At 39.0% G+C, this 16,784-nt stretch overlaps 2 protein-coding genes across 4 annotated transcripts in view; one reads left to right on the top strand and one right to left on the bottom strand.

Moving 5' to 3' along the window:
- Positions 1–3,323: 3,323 nt before the first annotated feature.
- DUS4L (dihydrouridine synthase 4 like) lies at positions 3,324–13,650 on the bottom strand. Of its 2 annotated transcripts, none has more exons than XM_005481887.4 (7): positions 13,508–13,650; positions 13,012–13,146; positions 12,619–12,740; positions 9,197–9,314; positions 7,684–7,806; positions 6,152–6,378; positions 3,324–4,672 (listed from the first exon to the last, which is right to left on the bottom strand). In XM_005481887.4, exons 2-7 carry the CDS (start codon positions 13,119–13,121, stop codon positions 4,407–4,409), a joined length of 966 nt encoding a protein of 321 aa, XP_005481944.1. In that variant the 5' UTR covers positions 13,122–13,146; positions 13,508–13,650; the 3' UTR covers positions 3,324–4,406. The 2 variants fall into 2 exon arrangements, with proteins under 2 accessions (XP_005481944.1, XP_005481943.1); XM_005481886.4 differs by lacking the exon at positions 13,508–13,650 and adding an exon at positions 13,326–13,478.
- The window catches only part of COG5 (component of oligomeric golgi complex 5), a 174,191-nt gene continuing 170,933 nt past the window's right edge, over positions 13,527–16,784 (top strand). Inside the window, exons 1-3 of one of the 2 annotated variants that reach the window (XM_005481884.4) lie at positions 13,527–13,667; positions 14,475–14,614; positions 15,566–15,623. In XM_005481884.4, coding sequence (XP_005481941.2) covers positions 13,613–13,667; positions 14,475–14,614; positions 15,566–15,623 — 253 coding nt within the window. In that variant the 5' untranslated portion in view covers positions 13,527–13,612. The other variant, XM_074540047.1, reaches the window with a different exon arrangement.

Here is a 16,784-nt window from a genome sequence, read left to right on the forward strand (position 1 = left end):
TCTGCTCTCCAACATTATCATGAGTTTCTAAAATTCAATTAAAATAGTCTGTGTTTCCATCCATTCCCTCCTTTAAGTGTTACCCGACATAAATGTATTAAGACCCAGTAAGTAGTTTTCTCAAGGAGTGCAGGTCCAGCATTCATAAAGACAAATAACAACCCAACAACAGTCTCAAACACGCTACAACAGGCCTGTTTGGGCCTCATGAATAAAACAGTATTCCTTCAGAAAACCCTGTTCTATCCTATGGTTCTGCTCAATGTTTTTTATCTGCAACCCAAGGCTCCAAGCACGTTATTTCCATGCAGCTCTCCTTATTTGCTCTTATGTAAGAAGGCCATGCTCTGATCACTTTTTCCTTTTGATCCTAACAGATGCTGAGGTGCTGTCAGTGGAAGAGGTTACCTAGTCTACCTGGGCATCACCAGCACTCTTTGACACAACTACCTGCTTTGGGGAATTCATTCCCAATTAAGTTCCATCAACACGAGACATAAAATGCTGTGAATAGTAGTTCTTTGTTACTCTAATCCATTGGAACTGACATGGGGTGGGAAGTTCTTGCATAAGCAGTTTTGAGCAGAGCTGTTTGCAGCTGCTCACAATCTGAAATTGTTTACTTAAAATTTCCCAGGTCTGCAGCCTGGGGATGGAGCCAGTGTGTCAACATTTTTCTAGTTGCTGCCAAGCAATGTCTGGATGAAAGGTTACATCCCAAATAATTGTTTATGCACAACAAATACTGGAGAGAGATATAAGGAGTCATTTCAATCCAATCTACACAGCAGGAATAGCCCCCGTTTTAAGTAGTATTTCTAACACTTTTTCATAAACATACATTATCAGCACTATAGACAAAACACAACCTCTTAGAATGTTCTGGTTATTACATTTTAGCTATTGGCCTACAGCCAGTATACTTCACTGAAGCTGTTAAAATGTGAATAGACTTTCCTTTAATTACAGAGCAGTTTCCATTTCTGAGCTGCTTACTCACCTTTCCAGCACTGTAAGCTGCTCTCCCAGTAGCACAGCCTCATACTGGTAGGACTGTATTCACTTGTCCCTGATGCCAGAGACTTGGAGCCACTTTTTCACTTTAGGGGCTCTGTAAGATCTCAGAAAGGCTCACTGTGAGTATGATTGCTGTGCACTTCCCTGCAGCTGATGCATGTTCCCCACCAACCCAAAATGAGATAGGAAGAAAAAAGAGAGAGAGGTCTCCTGCAAACCTCTGTGAGACCTCTCTTTTCCTGTTGAGTACACTCTGCTGCTGCTCCTGGAAGGAATTCTAACTGAAGCTGTAGAAGGGTTGTTCATCTAAGGCTGTCTCTCATATACTGAACCACCATATGATGAATATGATGCCATTTTATATATATATATATATATATATATATATATATATATATATATAATGGCTGTCTGCTTTAGTGAAAAAAATTCACAAACCTTCAAGAATTACAGTTAAAGGAATACCTCCCTCTTCCATTAGGGAAGTGACAAAGTGTTCAGAAGCAGAAATAGGAAATGCCTACATACTAATGGCTGGTTAGAGGAGTGAAATCAACTAATTCTCTTTTGAAACAAAAGGAAAGTTTAAACTTGTTCTGTTTTGGCTTCTGTGACAGCCTTACCATCACACAATGGTTTTGCCCAACCATCAACCCAAGAGACCTAAAATGTCTAAGAATAGGCAATAGAGAAAATGGAATTGTACAGACTGTGTGAGAGTGCTGGAGTTACTGTAGCAAGATAAAAGTTGCAAAAGCATAGAGTATTATGAGAATATGGTATTGTTGTGCGTTTAACATAAAGAACAGGATCAGTTAAAGGAGCAAAGAACCTAAAATAGGAAACAAGGCTTTGGATATTATATTACTTGCTTTGTACTTATGCTACAACATTTAAAAACTAGGAAATAGAAAGACTGACCACCTGGTGACGTTAAAAGTAACATATACAGCAGAAGGACTACATCCAGTGATTTTAACCTGGAAATTAGTATTTTTCCGCATTCAAATATCTTATAATGAGAAATATGAACACATTGTAAAAACAACACTGGTAGCTGAATAACTCTCATCCTTAGCAATTTATGTATATTGGAACAGTGTGGTGTTCAAAGTATGGCTTAAAGACTCCAACTTTGCAGTTCATTCTATAAAAACACAGTGAAGTATGTTCAGATGCATACAAAATTCAGAATGGAAGGTGAACAATTCATTTCACCCTTGAAAAGGGTTGATGAACTTGCATTGACTTTTATGATACATAAAAGGCCAGATCAAGCACTCCATAATTACTACCAATATTAACAGCAACCTAGGTCTTGTACTTCAGGCAGAAATCTCTGTGATTAATCTCACACAGGCACAACAACTGCTGCCTTCAAAATCATCAAGTACTCAGTTCCTAAATAGGTCAAGGTATTTCCAGTCCTCTAAAATTCAATTTTCCCAATACTACAGATAAAAATAAAGCCTTTGTGTTGGTTATATATAGTAAATCTTCTCTGCTCCTTGAGGCTAATGGGAGTTTGCTACATATAGTAGTTGCTAGCCAAATCATAAAACTCTTAAGAAGATGGCATCAAAGGGCTTAGTTAATACTTTTACAAATTCTTTTCTTCTACAATTCAGTTGCATAGTTTTAGTTCAGAGGAGGCTGGGGGCATTTCAGAACTGAGGAGAACAGTATTGCAACATAACTGGATGAACTTGATACTGGAATTTTTGGTAGTACAAATTCCCTAGTCATGCAGTTGGGAAGTAAGAACTTTGCTCTAAAACTGGGAGCTCATAATTTACATGATAAATATTAGTTAAGGAAAAGTGAAGTATCAGAAGTAGCATTAACTGTAGAGGACACTGCTGGGAATTTACCTGGAATGCTAAACAGAACTGTGCCCAACTAACATCAAGAAAATATTACAATCCAGAAGAGTGAAAAAATAGTTGTGTGAAGGAATGGACACACCAAAAATGGTTGCAGAGGTTGTCTCAATTGGCCTAGGAGAGCAAAGCATGTCTGTAGCTTTCCATTTGTTAGCACATTGGGAAGGTGATCATATCAGGAGTTACGTAACTTTGCTGCCTTAGTGAACTGGACCTGATGCCTTGGGTCATGCCTTTCAAACTTTTGTTTATATGCCTAAATCACACATATTCATTATGAAAAATAATCAAGTATTTTATGCTATTGCATTAAAAAACAGTGATAATTTAAGATACCTGAACTATGAAAAGATTTGAAGAGTAGCATCAAAAGCAGCCTTCCCTCCTCCAGATTGATGTCTAATAAAAAAAATTACAACTGCATACAAAACCAAGTAATTTATTTAGAAAATCTGGAAATATTCACATGTATATTCATAGAACAATCACAGTCAGAAAACTCGGCAATTTTTGGTATGAATTTCTGTGTACATGTATAAAGAAAAAATTATTTGATTACAAATAATTGTACTGTATAGTTTTGTGAAATTTCCCTTGCAGAACAAATGCAGCTGGTGTGTAATGTTATTATCTTGTTCTAATTTTCACTATTTCACCTCAATGTAATGATTCAAAGCCGAGTGGCTGTCATGCTTTGATAAGCAACATGCCAGCAGGCAGAAAGGACTGCAGGAGCCCCACTGAGAGAATCTGTCAGCTTTTCTTTGACCTAAAAAGTTCTGGTTTGGTAGATGATGGGGATTTAATCTTGTATACAATTATTCTGTGGTAGATAAAAAACCCTGAATTTAGTTAGATTAAACTTGAAGTCTTGTAATTAGATTCAGCTAAGTTTGTACTTAAACTATCTCTTCCATTTTTCTTCTTTCCCTCTTCATTTTTCTTTTTCCTTCTTTCCATAATTGTTTATCTATTCTGTGTTTCTTTTGCTCTAAGAAGTATGGAATGTTTCTAAGTTATAAATAATAGAGTTTTAGGCTGCAAAAGAAACATCAAATTTAAAAAAGGATAGTATGATGGGCTTTAAGCTTTTGTCATCTAAAGCAAAAACTTCCTACAGTGGCTCCCTTTGTATTCTTTTGGTCTGAAATTACTGTCATTATCTATAAGTAGTCCTGATTTTAGGAGGTTTAATGTAAGAAAGGCCCTAGTTTTGTAATCATATTGCTGTGAGCAATTATCTGGTGAAAAATTAAATTACTGGGGCCTTACAATAATCAATCCTCTCTGTGGTAATGCATTGTAACAGAATTCCACATTTGTAGAATCCTGAATATTCTTTAGAGCAAAAAAAAAAGAGACATAAAAATATAAACTATCATCCAAATAATAATGTTTTGCTGTGTTGAAAATACTTACACAATATACAAATATGACTAAAAAGTAAAAACCCAATGAAAAATTTTACAGTTTATCGACAATTGCAAAATACAAGCTTACATAGGACTAACATACTTTCATTTGCCCCAAACCATAATGGTCATTCAGATAATCTAGTACTGCTGAGGTACTTGATAAAACATTAAAAACTTTTTTTTCTTGTTTTGAAGTGATGCGCTCCATCATGTACATTAAGTGGTGGTGAAAACACGTAAAAGGAGTTCCGTGCTCAAGGGCAATGTCAACCCAGTCCTGGATGCACTGAAAAGGTGTCTCTTCATATCCTGCAAACATGGCTGGATTTGCCAAGAGTCCTCTAGCCACCATGATACCTTCAAATTGGAAATTAAAGCAGTGAGTTACATTCTAGTTTCAATTTTATGCTAAATCTTCCTGTGGACTTTGTAGAGCACCCCTTAGGACACCCACCCAAAGCTTACAGATAGTAATGGGAGAACAACAGAGATGAGTATTACAGCTGTGTCAGAGAAATCCATTGAACAAGGCAAACCTCAGAGGATCTACAACACCTACCCACACATTCCAGAGATTCTGAAACAAAACACAGGTCACAAGAAGCATTTCTTCCCTTCTTTTGAAACCGCAACTAATTATACTTTGTTCTTATTCGTTACACACATTTATTGATTTGTAACATAAAATTATGATGGGAAGACAAAAGAGGACCAATAGTTTTCTGTGTAACTCAGTCTATTCACTGTTCTTCCACTAAAAGCTCAATTCAATGGCACAATTAAGTACATTTTAGGACTCTTGATATGCAGTAAATCTTTCTGAACAAGCGTGTAGTGTATTTGCAACTCTACTCCAATACTATCAGACAAACCCATAAAAGTTCTATTGTAATTCTTCTGTGATTTAAGGGTTTCTAGTTTTCTGCACTATCTAGATATAATCTATCACACTTGGTCTTTTCTTAAAAAATAGGATGATCAAAACTGAAACATTTATTTTGTTATTGTCCATGACAGAAAAAACTGAATGCTTAATATTTTTACTACGGAAGAAGGTCAGCTGGACTATGAGAACATTTTTTTGTATTATGCATTTCCTTTCTGCTCTGTATTTGTGGGGAAAGTCACTGTAAGCAGCATGGCAGCTCAGTTCAATTTCTGTTGTAGCTATTAAACAGCAACAATGTCAGCAGAAACCTGCCACAGGTACTGTTCTCTTTCCTGTTTTTCTCTAGCTGGAAGACACAAAGTCTGTAGATACAGATTACCTTTTCAGAACATATACCAAATTTCCATACTGTCTTGAAATGACAGACAGTTGCAGGAATCTATTGTGACTTAACTGCCAAAAATCCCTAAATTCTATGACTGAAATGAAAGTGCAATGCCTCACTGTGTCCTTGAAGTTAACCATCTGGCTTAACAATACATCCCTTTTCCACGGTGTTCTTACTGTAGGAAATCTGCTCCCATGTGCAGGAAGCAGAGATTTCCAAGTGGAAGTTTACAGTTCTTTAGAATTATCAGCTCCATAAAGAGACAGAATGTCTGAAGGTCCCCCTGAACTCCACTACTGAGTAATAAGATAGCATAATTAATCACAGAGCTTTTGTAATTTGCCTCAGAAATAATTATTTGTGGCTTTGAGTAGCAGTGCTCTAGTGTTCTGATGATCACCAGTGATTCTGCTTGTGAGTTTTTTACGGCATCTAAAATATCCTCTTTCATTTGTCTCCTCAAGGAGAGAAAGCACTCAAATCATGTCCTACTTACATTCAAAATAAATACCTTGAAACCTGTAAGTGTACTTAGAAAAAAGAGTATGTTTAATCTTACCATCTGCTTCTGTCAAGTGATGAACATTTTCAGCATCTTTTAAAGATTTAATGTCTCCATTAGCCACAATAGGTATAGACATGCTTTGTTTAATTATTTTAATTGCATCGTAATGTACAGGTTGATGCCTTTCTTCTATACTTCTCCCATGTACTGTAATCCATGAAACTCCAGCTGCTTCAGCTTTCTGACACAGGTCAACTGTTCTTTTTAAGTCCTCATGGATCCTAAAATTGCAAGGAATGAAAGCAGTAGGTAATAAATTTCCTGGCCTATATAAAAAGCACTTCTCCATAAGGAGGAATTACCACAGATTTCCATAAATAACAGTATAAAGCCAATATTACAGTTGGCAAACAGTGTTTGATTTTTGGGGTGTTTTTAAGATATATGAGTTTAGTGTATGGAAACTGGTATTTAATTTAACATTTCCCACTTATATCACATCTCTGTAATACACATGGTAAATTTTATAAAGATTGAGCAAGGGTATGCAAAAACTCTAAAATCAAGGCCATGATTTTGCATATTTTGTGGGGAAAAAAAATCTAATTTATAATAGTCCCCCTTTCCAGAAGGACTGGAAACTGAGTTGCAACTTAAAAGGCAAATAACAAAAGGCACATAGGATATATGGCTAAACAATGGATTGAGAATGGTCATAGAATCATAGAATGGTTCCATGTGGAAGCAACCTTAAACATCATTCAGTTCCAATTCCCTTGCTATGGAGAAGTCCTGGATCTTCCACTAGACCAGGCTGCTCAGAGCTCATCCAACCTGGCCTTACAAACTTGCAGGGATGGGCATCCACAATTTCTCTGGGCAACCTGCTCCAGGGCTTTAGCACCTCCACAGTAAAGAATTCCTTCTTAATTTCTTTTAATCTAATCATGCCCTCTTTTAGCCTGAAGCCATTCTCCTTTGTCCTGGCACATCATGCCCTTGTACAAAGTCTGTCTCCATCTTTCTTGTTCACTCCCTTTAGGTACTGGAAGGCTGTTCTAAGGTCTCCCTGGAGCCTTCTCTTCTCTGGGCTGCACACAAAACAATAAAAAGCAAGTCTACAGAAGCTGAGAAGCTGATGTAGGGAAGCAGAACGTATTCCTTACAGCAGCTGTGGGACCAGTCCTCAGTTTTATTACCCATCCCTTTATACTCAATTGCAACTGTGGCTCTGCTTTCTAATAGCTCACAAAGCAAATCCTTGTGATGATACAGACTGTGTATTGCTTTTCTTTTATAGAAGCCCTCATCTTTTCACTTGTTCTTTCATGTTGTTTGGATTGCAAGAGAACTCTAGCTCACAGTATGTTATCTGGTAAGTGGTCAAAGGCTGTGCTGGTTCTCAGTTTTCTATTACTTGCCCCAGACATTTGAGTCAAAAAAATCTCAGCAGTCTTCACATGTAAGGAAATGACTATAATGTATAGTATTGCATTAATAGAATTATAAATATCATTACTACTACACTAAATTATTTAAGAAAAAAAAAAAGATTCTTCCACAAACAGCAGTTAAGTTAGACCTACCTTATTTTAATAGATACTGAAAATTTAGGGTTGTCGATCTGCCTCCGTACGTGTCTCACCATATCTTTAACAAGCTCAGGTTTATTTATTAAGCAAGCACCATAACCTTCTGACATTGCCCATCTTTAAAAGAAAAAGAACACTCATATTCTACATCTGAAGAAATGCAGATCAATATCAGTTACATACATCAATGTGGCCTTCAGCATGTGAGGTTAAGTGAACAGAGATAGTACTGGCTGCAGATCAATTATTTGTTTGCAGTTTGGTACAGCTTTTAGATCCTGGTTCAGTCTCCATTGTGCTACCAGAACTTTGGACAAGTGACCAACTTCTTTAGGTTCAAAACAGATTCATAAGGAAAATAAATTACATTTTAATCTACAGAGCATGCATAAAAGAAATAATTTGATGTTTCCCCTCCCCCTGTTACAGATTTCTTTTAAATAGATGACAACTTCATATTGAGAAGGAGGATTTTTTGAAGTGCAAGTGAGGACATTATTTCTGTGATATTCTGGTCTCACTATTTTGACTGGCAAGAATAACCTTTGCTTCCACATAACAGCAGCTATTTTTAAAATATTTTTTCTTGTAGAGGCACATAAAGTACACCAACTTTTGTTATTTTGAAACTAATTTGCACAAGAAACAAATGATTCAAATGTAAGCATGCATTTTTGGCCTAAAAGGAACAGACAGTTCTACATACTTAACAGTAGTTAGCTTAAAAAAACCCCAGTACTTCCATGCACAAGCCTCAGATCTCTCCAGAAGGGCTTTCTCAAATACTATAATTTTAGGTCAAGAAAACCTAATTAGAATAGAGAAATTAAATTTATTTGCAATGTAATATTATCTTTTACTTTCCTACATTTTTCAGGTCTTTATTTAGAAAAAGATTGCCTGGCACTCATGTAATAGATGGTTCTCAATGGAACCAGTTAGGAACTACTACTCTATTTCACTGCCAAGACAAAATCTTTATCAATTTAGGTGAGAAGTACATCACTAATTCACTATACTTATAAATTTAATAAAAGATGGAGAAAATTATTTTCACTACTTTATCTGTATAATTTATTTTAAAGACTATCCTTCACTTGCAGCAAGTTTGAGACATCATGGACTTGCCTCATTATTCTGGAAATTGCTTCATCATGATTCAAACCACTCTGCAAATTATTAGTAGCAAGCTCTTTTTGGTAGTGCACATTTAACAGTTGCTGAGAAGGGACGGACACTTCAGAGCCAACACTCAGTATCTCAGAAATGAAAAAAGGCAAGTTGGCAAATACATACAGTTTTCCCAGTAGTCTCACCATGGTGACAGGCAGCTGGGAGCACTCAGAACAGTGCCTTACCACAGAGACATTTCTGACAGCTTAAACAGCTCTTACTCTCCTGAAATCTATTTTTAGGTTAAGATAGAAATTATGATGAAAAGGAAGACCAGCATTCTTTAGTCTCTTAATTATCTCCCCATATTTACCCAGCTTGTTCAAACCTTTACCTCTGAGGACAGCCACAGTTTAGGTCTATTCCATCTGCAAAAGGACAGATGATACGGGCAGCATCACACAAAACCTGTGCTTCTTTAGCAGCAAACTGAACAATCAGTGGGTGATCACCTATGCCAATGAAAAGATATTTAGAGATTAAAAAATCCCCAGAAAATAAAAGTAACAGGTTCTAAATTTTGAATGCTATTTTTGTATATTGTACAGCTGTCTGACCATGGTCCTGGCAACCAAGTATAGGTGACCCTGCATGAGCAGGGTGGCTGGATAACATGACCTATAGAGGTCCTTCCAAGCTCATCTATTCTGTGATTCTGGAAGCCCTCAGTCACAAATAAACAAAGGCAGCTGGCCAGGGGTTACTTACTAAGTGAGTATGTCTATTAACAGAGGTGGAAATTCAGACAAATATAGGTGTACTACACAGCTGCTGGCTTAACATACACTCTCTGACTGACACTGGTCAGTTGCTGATCTTTCACAAAGACCATTTATGAAACCAGGCATTCTCTAATTTTCAGCAGCCTTCATGCTTCCCCTCTTAGCCTGCCCCTTCTTGTTGCATGCTGCCCCTTTGCTGTGCTGTCTTGCCAGGTCTGAAACTTCCTTACAGAACCAATCCTTCAGGAAAGAACTAAAACACCCATAAGCTTTGCCCTTCCTCATCCCTGCCCATCATTTTCTTTTTCTGTGCCAACGTGGCTGTTTTCTGTCCACAGTGTGACACACAGAATTGGAAAGAGCACACGTGTGCAGAAGCAGCTCTAGCAGCTTTGTCTCTAGTGAGAAACCAAAGTGCCAGTGCCCCTCAGCTTGGGTCTGCTGAACTACTTGTGATTTACTAAGCCCCTGCAGAGAGCCAGATGGTCATTTGGAACATGAGTTCCTGTTTTACAGCTACTGCATTACATTAAAGGCATCTCAAATATCTCAAGCAGTCTCAGCACTCACTTTCCATGTAAACAATTGCTGTAGTTAAGAAGCAGCAGCGTGGTATCAGAGCACTGATGGAAAGAGATGATCCAACAAATGCACAAAACAAGTGCACTTCTTGTACTGAAGAGACCACAAGTGCTTTCTGAACATTTTTCTGTTTTAGAGGAAAGTAAGTAGTTATTGAAATGGTGGAGATTAAGTAAGAAAGGACACCACCACCCTCTCAATAAAGCTGAGGCACTTCTAAAAGTTACCTAAAATTCCAGCAAGCAAAAAAAATATTTGCACATCTATTTTTAAAAGTGTCCTTTCAATAGTGCTCTAGCTGAAGAGATTTACATTGTTATACCTAATAGTTTAGAATAAGCCCACATGCCTAGTTTCTCTTTGTTGAGAATTAAGTTATATAAATACTGAGTCTAGCCACATAAATTTTTTTAGCAGCAGCCACAAAGAACACCTACCTCTGAGAAATACACAACAAAGAAACATGAATGCAGAAGAAAATGTAAAACATAAATTGCAAACCTGCCCCTCTAATTAGAAGACAAAATCCCCAAACAGCCAGCAAGTTAAACATAAAACCACAAAAAAAATGCAAATACCAATAATGTAAATACTATAATCTGGTCAAAGCATGAAGCAGAGTGTTTCATAGGCCTGTAAAATTAAGGACAGCATAAAACAACTGAGTAGGAAAAGGATCTTGTTTACAACACTAAAACATTTCATCTCCTCTTTCCCTATCCCAGCACTCCCCAGAATACATTCCATATCTGACCTGTAGAACTTCAATGCCACCATACTTTGTGTAGATCAGAAGTGTAAGTAAATTCAAGGGGGGCAAACTAGTAACTGTGGTGCTTTGAGTCAGTTATGGTCTTACTCATTTATTTTTACATACAATGAGTTATTAATGGATTTTTTGTAGTTGCATTCCACTCATAAGAGAGTCTACCTGTGCTTTCCAATGTGAATTTTCTCTGTAATTGCTCTGTTCTGTTTGAATAATGCACCCTAATAGTGGGTGCATTACTACCATAACTCATAGCCAATGCTAAAACAGTGAAATACATTTCCCTATTACATATACACTTACAAAACCACAAATTCTGTGGCCTGAATAGACTAAATCATCCCAATTTATAGACCCTACACTGATCTTACTTGCATGTTAGTGGTGCTTTTCATTCCTCCAGCTGCAGCCTATGCTCATACATTCCTTGTCACACTGTTCTGCTGCAGCCACTTCACGCCAACAGATCTCTATCGTTCTCGTCACCTCTTCCCACATACTTCAGATCTCTTTATAGCCATGACACTCTATAGGTCTCATACTTCTTCTTTTTATAGGTTCTGGTTATGTTCCTGTACCATGCCTGAAGCCTTGCTTCTCCCCCTCAACTCCAGCCATGCTTAAACCTCTGGTCTCTTTTGTGCTTTCTTATGCTCATTTCCTCAGTCATCCACCAACAGCCCCTTCCACCCTCCAGTCTGGCTAATATGAAAGCCTTCTTTTGTCAGTCCTTGACTCCACTGTATCAATGCCTGGTCTATTGCTTTTTTCACCTTTAGTAACACTCTTATTTTTGCTAGAGACTAGAAAATTTTCCTGGATGAGTTGAGTGTTTGTCTCTGAAACACACATGAAACAATTGCTAGAAAAAGAATCTTACTGTCATCTTGGTACCTGGTCTAGCTGTGATGGAGTTACTTGTCAAATTTATTTGAAGTTCATTTATAGTAGCCTGTGTGGTGCTGCATTTTGGATTTTGTGATAAAACCAATGTTGATAATTCACAGCTGTTTTGGCTGTTGTTGCAAAGTACATGCACAGTGTCAAAACTTCCTGGTTTTCTCACTTTGCTTTCCCCTACCCCCATCAAACAGACTGGGGTGGGCAAGAAGTTTGCAGCAAAGCTATGACAGCTGACTCAAACAGAAACAAGGAGTATTCCATACTGTATAACATCAAGTTCAGCAAGGAAACTGGAACGATAGGGTGGGTTGGGACAAGGAATTTTTGTTCCAGTGGTCCAGACCAGGCATTGGTCTGCTAGTAGGAAGTGATTGCCTTTGCATAACTTGTTTCTTTCCCTTTTTCTTCCCTTTACGTATTAAGCTGCCTTTATTTTGACAAATGAATTTTTCTTTCATTTGCTTTTCCTATTCTCCCCCTTGTGCTGGGAGAATGAAGGAAGAAGGAGTGAGTAGCTATGTGTGGTCAACCCCCACAGATATAAATCACTTTGGAGCCCTTGATTTCAGGCGGAGACAAGGTTTTCCACTATTTCATTTCACCCACTATCACTGGGCTGTGCTTACTCTCACTAGATTATTTCTGTGTTTTTATAATCAGACAGTATACCAAAATTGTTAACTGATGTCAAGTTTTGTAACTCACTTCATTCACCCGGTCAATTTCGCTTATGATCACATAAAACATTCTGACAAGAAAATGGTTTCTTAAAAATAATACCTTTGTTTGTTGTGAATTCGCTGTCTCTGGCTTTTGCAGATCTCACAAAATCAGCTGCTACTATCATTGGTGTATAACACAAATCACAACTGTACTTCCTAACCAAGGTTCTGAAAGCCAACCTGCAGACACATGAAGATTTAGAGGTAAATAGTTAAGGCATTTTTCTGATTAGCTACCCTAAAATGCTGTTCTGACATGCAGTATTCTGGGGATGTTCAAGTATTTTATGTGTAGATCTGTAATGAAAATATGTAAAACAAAACACGTCCCACATCTACCTCTGTCTTAAATAAAGGAGAAGAAGGTAATCACCCATTTTTAGTCATTATAAATTTGAGAAACAAGTTTCTAAACAGTGAAAATGACAGAGCTGACATGACAGTTACTTACTTTGAATAGCGGACCATAGGAGCACATATTTTTACAACTTGCCCAGAATGAAACAAATCCATGGGATCTTTTAGTTGGCATTCTTTAGTTTCTCTGATGTCATCAATCATGTATAACTAACAGTCCTTGCAGCATCTGGAAAAAACAAACAGCGTTTGAAACATTCGTCATTCAGCTACTTCTCACGGGCGGTGCTGCAGAGCAGCACAGTTTACACAGCACTGCCGTTCTGGTGAAGCGGCCGGCCAGAGGCTGCTCCACGCAGGGTGCCGGGGACAGCCCTCACGGCACGGTCCCTCCCGGCACAGCCTCACCCTGCACGGCTCCTCACGGCATGGCCCATCCCAGCACGGCTCCCCCCGGCACGGCTCCCCCCTGCACCACGGCCCCTCATGGCACGGCTCCCCCCATCCCGGCACGGCCCATCCCGGCACGGCACGGCCCGGCACGGCACGGCCCGGCCCGGGCCGCTCCCGCTCCCGGCCGCCCCGCTCACCACGTGCCCCTGCCGGTGCCGCCGCCGCCCGCCCTGTCGCGCTCCTTCGCCATCATCGCCGTGCGCCGCGTCCGGGAGTGACGCGCGGGCTCCGGCACCGCCAGCATGGAGGAGGCGGGGGCCGCCCCCGCCCCGGCGCTCGCCGAGCTGCGGGCAGACGGTGAGGCACGGCCGCGGGCTCGGGGGGCAGCGCCGGGCACAGCCGCCGCCGGCACGACCGCCCCGGGGGCTCTCCGCTGCGGGCCCCGGCCGGAGGGTCCCCTGTGAGGGCGGCGGTGGGCCGGGCGGGAGGGGGAGTCCCCGGAGTTCGGGCGGGGGAGCGAATGCCCCGGTGCGGGGAGGGGCTGCGATGGGTGCGCGGAGTGTGCGCTGGGGCTCGCTTGCTCCCAAAGAGAAAGAAATTGCATTGGAACATGAGGCGAAGGTGCTCGGTTGAGTTGAGAATAGCTGTCTGGGAACTCTGGTCTTGGTTGATCCAGAGTTATAATTGCAGTGTTATTTCATAATTGTTTTATAAACTCACACTGTTGTCGAAATCCGCTATGATTTTATGAAGTTTTGTCTCATGCTACTTGTCAATGATCTGCAGCTGACTCGTGTGTTTGGCTATGGGTACAGGCTCACCAGCTTCACTCTGGTTACACTGCAAAGTTTGAGAAAATAAGATGTTGATACTTTTTAGTGTATTCTGCTCAAGAGAAGGGTGTGGGGAATAAAGAAACATGTGACTTTATCATCATTTGCAAAAAAAAAAAAATCCCCAAAACAAACACGAACCTCAGTTACCGGTTCCAGACTTGTTTCTTATGATTGTGCCCTCTTCCGACGTTTGTACTGTGTAATGTAGAGAACATTTACTATTATGTTGAAGAAATTGACAGAGATCTGTACACTGCAGGGCTATAAGTATTATTTCATTCTTCCAAACCACGAAAATAAATCCCTAAAATCCTAAATCCTTTTTCAGAATGCTATGCTGACTTCTTCAGAGAAGACTTTGATGTGAAAGCTTACACTTCCCAGTCCATCCATCAGGCTGTGATAGCTGAGCAGCTGGCCAAACTTGCTCAAGGTATTAGTCAGTTGGATAAAGAGCTGCATTTACAAGTAAGTTTAAAACGTACCTGTTATTCTGGGATGATTGATATAAACTAGTGAAAAACTTAGTATTCTTATAAGCTTGTAATTTGTGGTATTGCCCAGTTCCTCTGCAAGCAGTTACTAAAGGTACAGCTTGCAGCTAAACTAGTAGTGAGTTTGACAACTCAGTTAAGCCTACAGTCAGTACTCGTAGCAGGTAGCCATGTATTTTTTCAGGTTTTGTAGTCATATCACTGTGTGCTGTTTTACTCCAAATGATTGTGTCAACTCATAAACACTTGAGGCCATGTTCAGCATGGCATTGTGAGAAGATAGGGAGAGCTTGCACCTTTACATCATGTGCTGAAGAGTAACATAAGCCCTGAGACTTACTTTTAGCTAGGCAGATATAACCTATGTTAACATACCTCTACACCTTCAGAAGGGCTTTTGAGTTAAGATAGAAGAATTTTTCTATGCAGAAATCACAAATCCGCAGTAGACATTGTAATGAGAACACTTGCTAAGTTTGTTTGTAGTTTCAGCACTTGCTTCTTCCCTCCCCCTGCCCCAGTTAGTAAATTCTTTGGGAACTAGTTTATATATGTTGTAAATAGAAAAAAAAAAAAAGAATATACATTATTATGGTATGATTAGTAAGTTCACATTTACAATTATTAAGTATCAAGATGTGTTGAAATGTGCTCTGCTGTCTCTAATTGTCAGCTCTGCTGCACATCTTAATTAATTTCTGGCCCTCTTCTAAATTTGAGCTTGCTGCTTTTGTGAGTTAAAACACCTTGTGTTCTTACAACCCTTTCTCCTGTGAGATGTACTGCTTTTTCCTATATCTGGCTGATATAGGGGTGCTGATACTTAAATCCCTAATGTAGGAATGATTGTGATATATTTAATACTTCTTTTAGGCTCATGACCCCATTTTTCTCTATTGATTTCTATTTTGTTTTTTTTTTTAAGGTTGTTGCAAGACATGAAGATCTGTTGGCCCAAGCAACTGGAATTGAATCCCTGGAAGGTAAATCTTGTTATATTATGCTGGCTATCCTTACAGTGGAGGAAGCACTTTTAGGATCTGTGCAGGGAACTCATTCACTGCCAACTTTGGTCCCTAATGTTAAAGCTCCAGGTCTGATTTCTGAGGAGTAACATGTGGCAGCTTTTTTATTTTAGTTTTTTTTCCTTACGTCAGTAGATGGAGCTCCAAGGAGAAGATTTGGCTGATACTTCTCTGGGGCAGTTTCTTCATGGGAAAATGTATTTTGATAATGTTCTGAGCAACTTTTGCAATAAAGCCTTCTTTTACCTTTTAATATATCTTTCTAACTAAGCCTAGTTTTGTTGCAACGTTGGTAGGTATCTGCTGCCATAAGCGCCAATTTTCTGTTGCACATGCACATGTTGCATAGTTTGCACATCTTAACCAAAGGGGCTATAACACATCATCTAAACCATGTTGAGATACTTTTTACTAGGGAAGGGCTCCTAAGTTAAATACATACCTTTGTTTTATTCTACTCTTTGAGATGTGGATTTTAACATAAACTGCTGATTTTCAAAGGCTTGCTTAGGAACCATTGACTGTATAGAAGATGGTTGCAGTATATTGTTCTCATGCCAGGAGCTCATTAAACCTGCCATTCTGCTCTTTGTCACTTTGCTGAGGGTGTCATATAGTTTGGTATTATGGTGTGGGTTTTGGTGCAGACAGTATCCTTAGTGTTTGGAGTTGCTTGGGTTCACCATTTTGTGTCAGTAATTGCATATAGTTGTAAAATTAAAGAAATGGCTGTTTAATCTAGTAACAGTAGCTCCTAAATAACTTTTTAAACAGTTGGAGAATCAAGTGTAAAAACCTGAAATATGTGTCATTCTCCAAATAAGAAGTAGACAGGAATGTGTGGTGAATCTTGTAACTGATGAATACCTCCCTGTAACAATCTTCAGCAATTTGTGCTCAGTGGAATTCTGTTTTCTGAAATGATGGTTGTTTCTGAAGGCATTTCTTCCTAAAATTGCTCTGAGGAAAGAATGATGTACTTCAAAACAACTATCAGTTAGGAAACATTTCTGTCAGGCAGGTGTGGTAAATAACGCATGTTTTACAACTAATTTGGCAAAGTAAAAATAAAATTCAATTCACCTCAAATTTGTTGAAATTTTTCCATTTACTTAGTGT

This window comes from Zonotrichia albicollis, chromosome 4 (genome assembly GCF_047830755.1).
Source record: "Zonotrichia albicollis isolate bZonAlb1 chromosome 4, bZonAlb1.hap1, whole genome shotgun sequence".
Classification (NCBI taxonomy): Eukaryota; Metazoa; Chordata; class Aves; order Passeriformes; family Passerellidae; genus Zonotrichia; species Zonotrichia albicollis.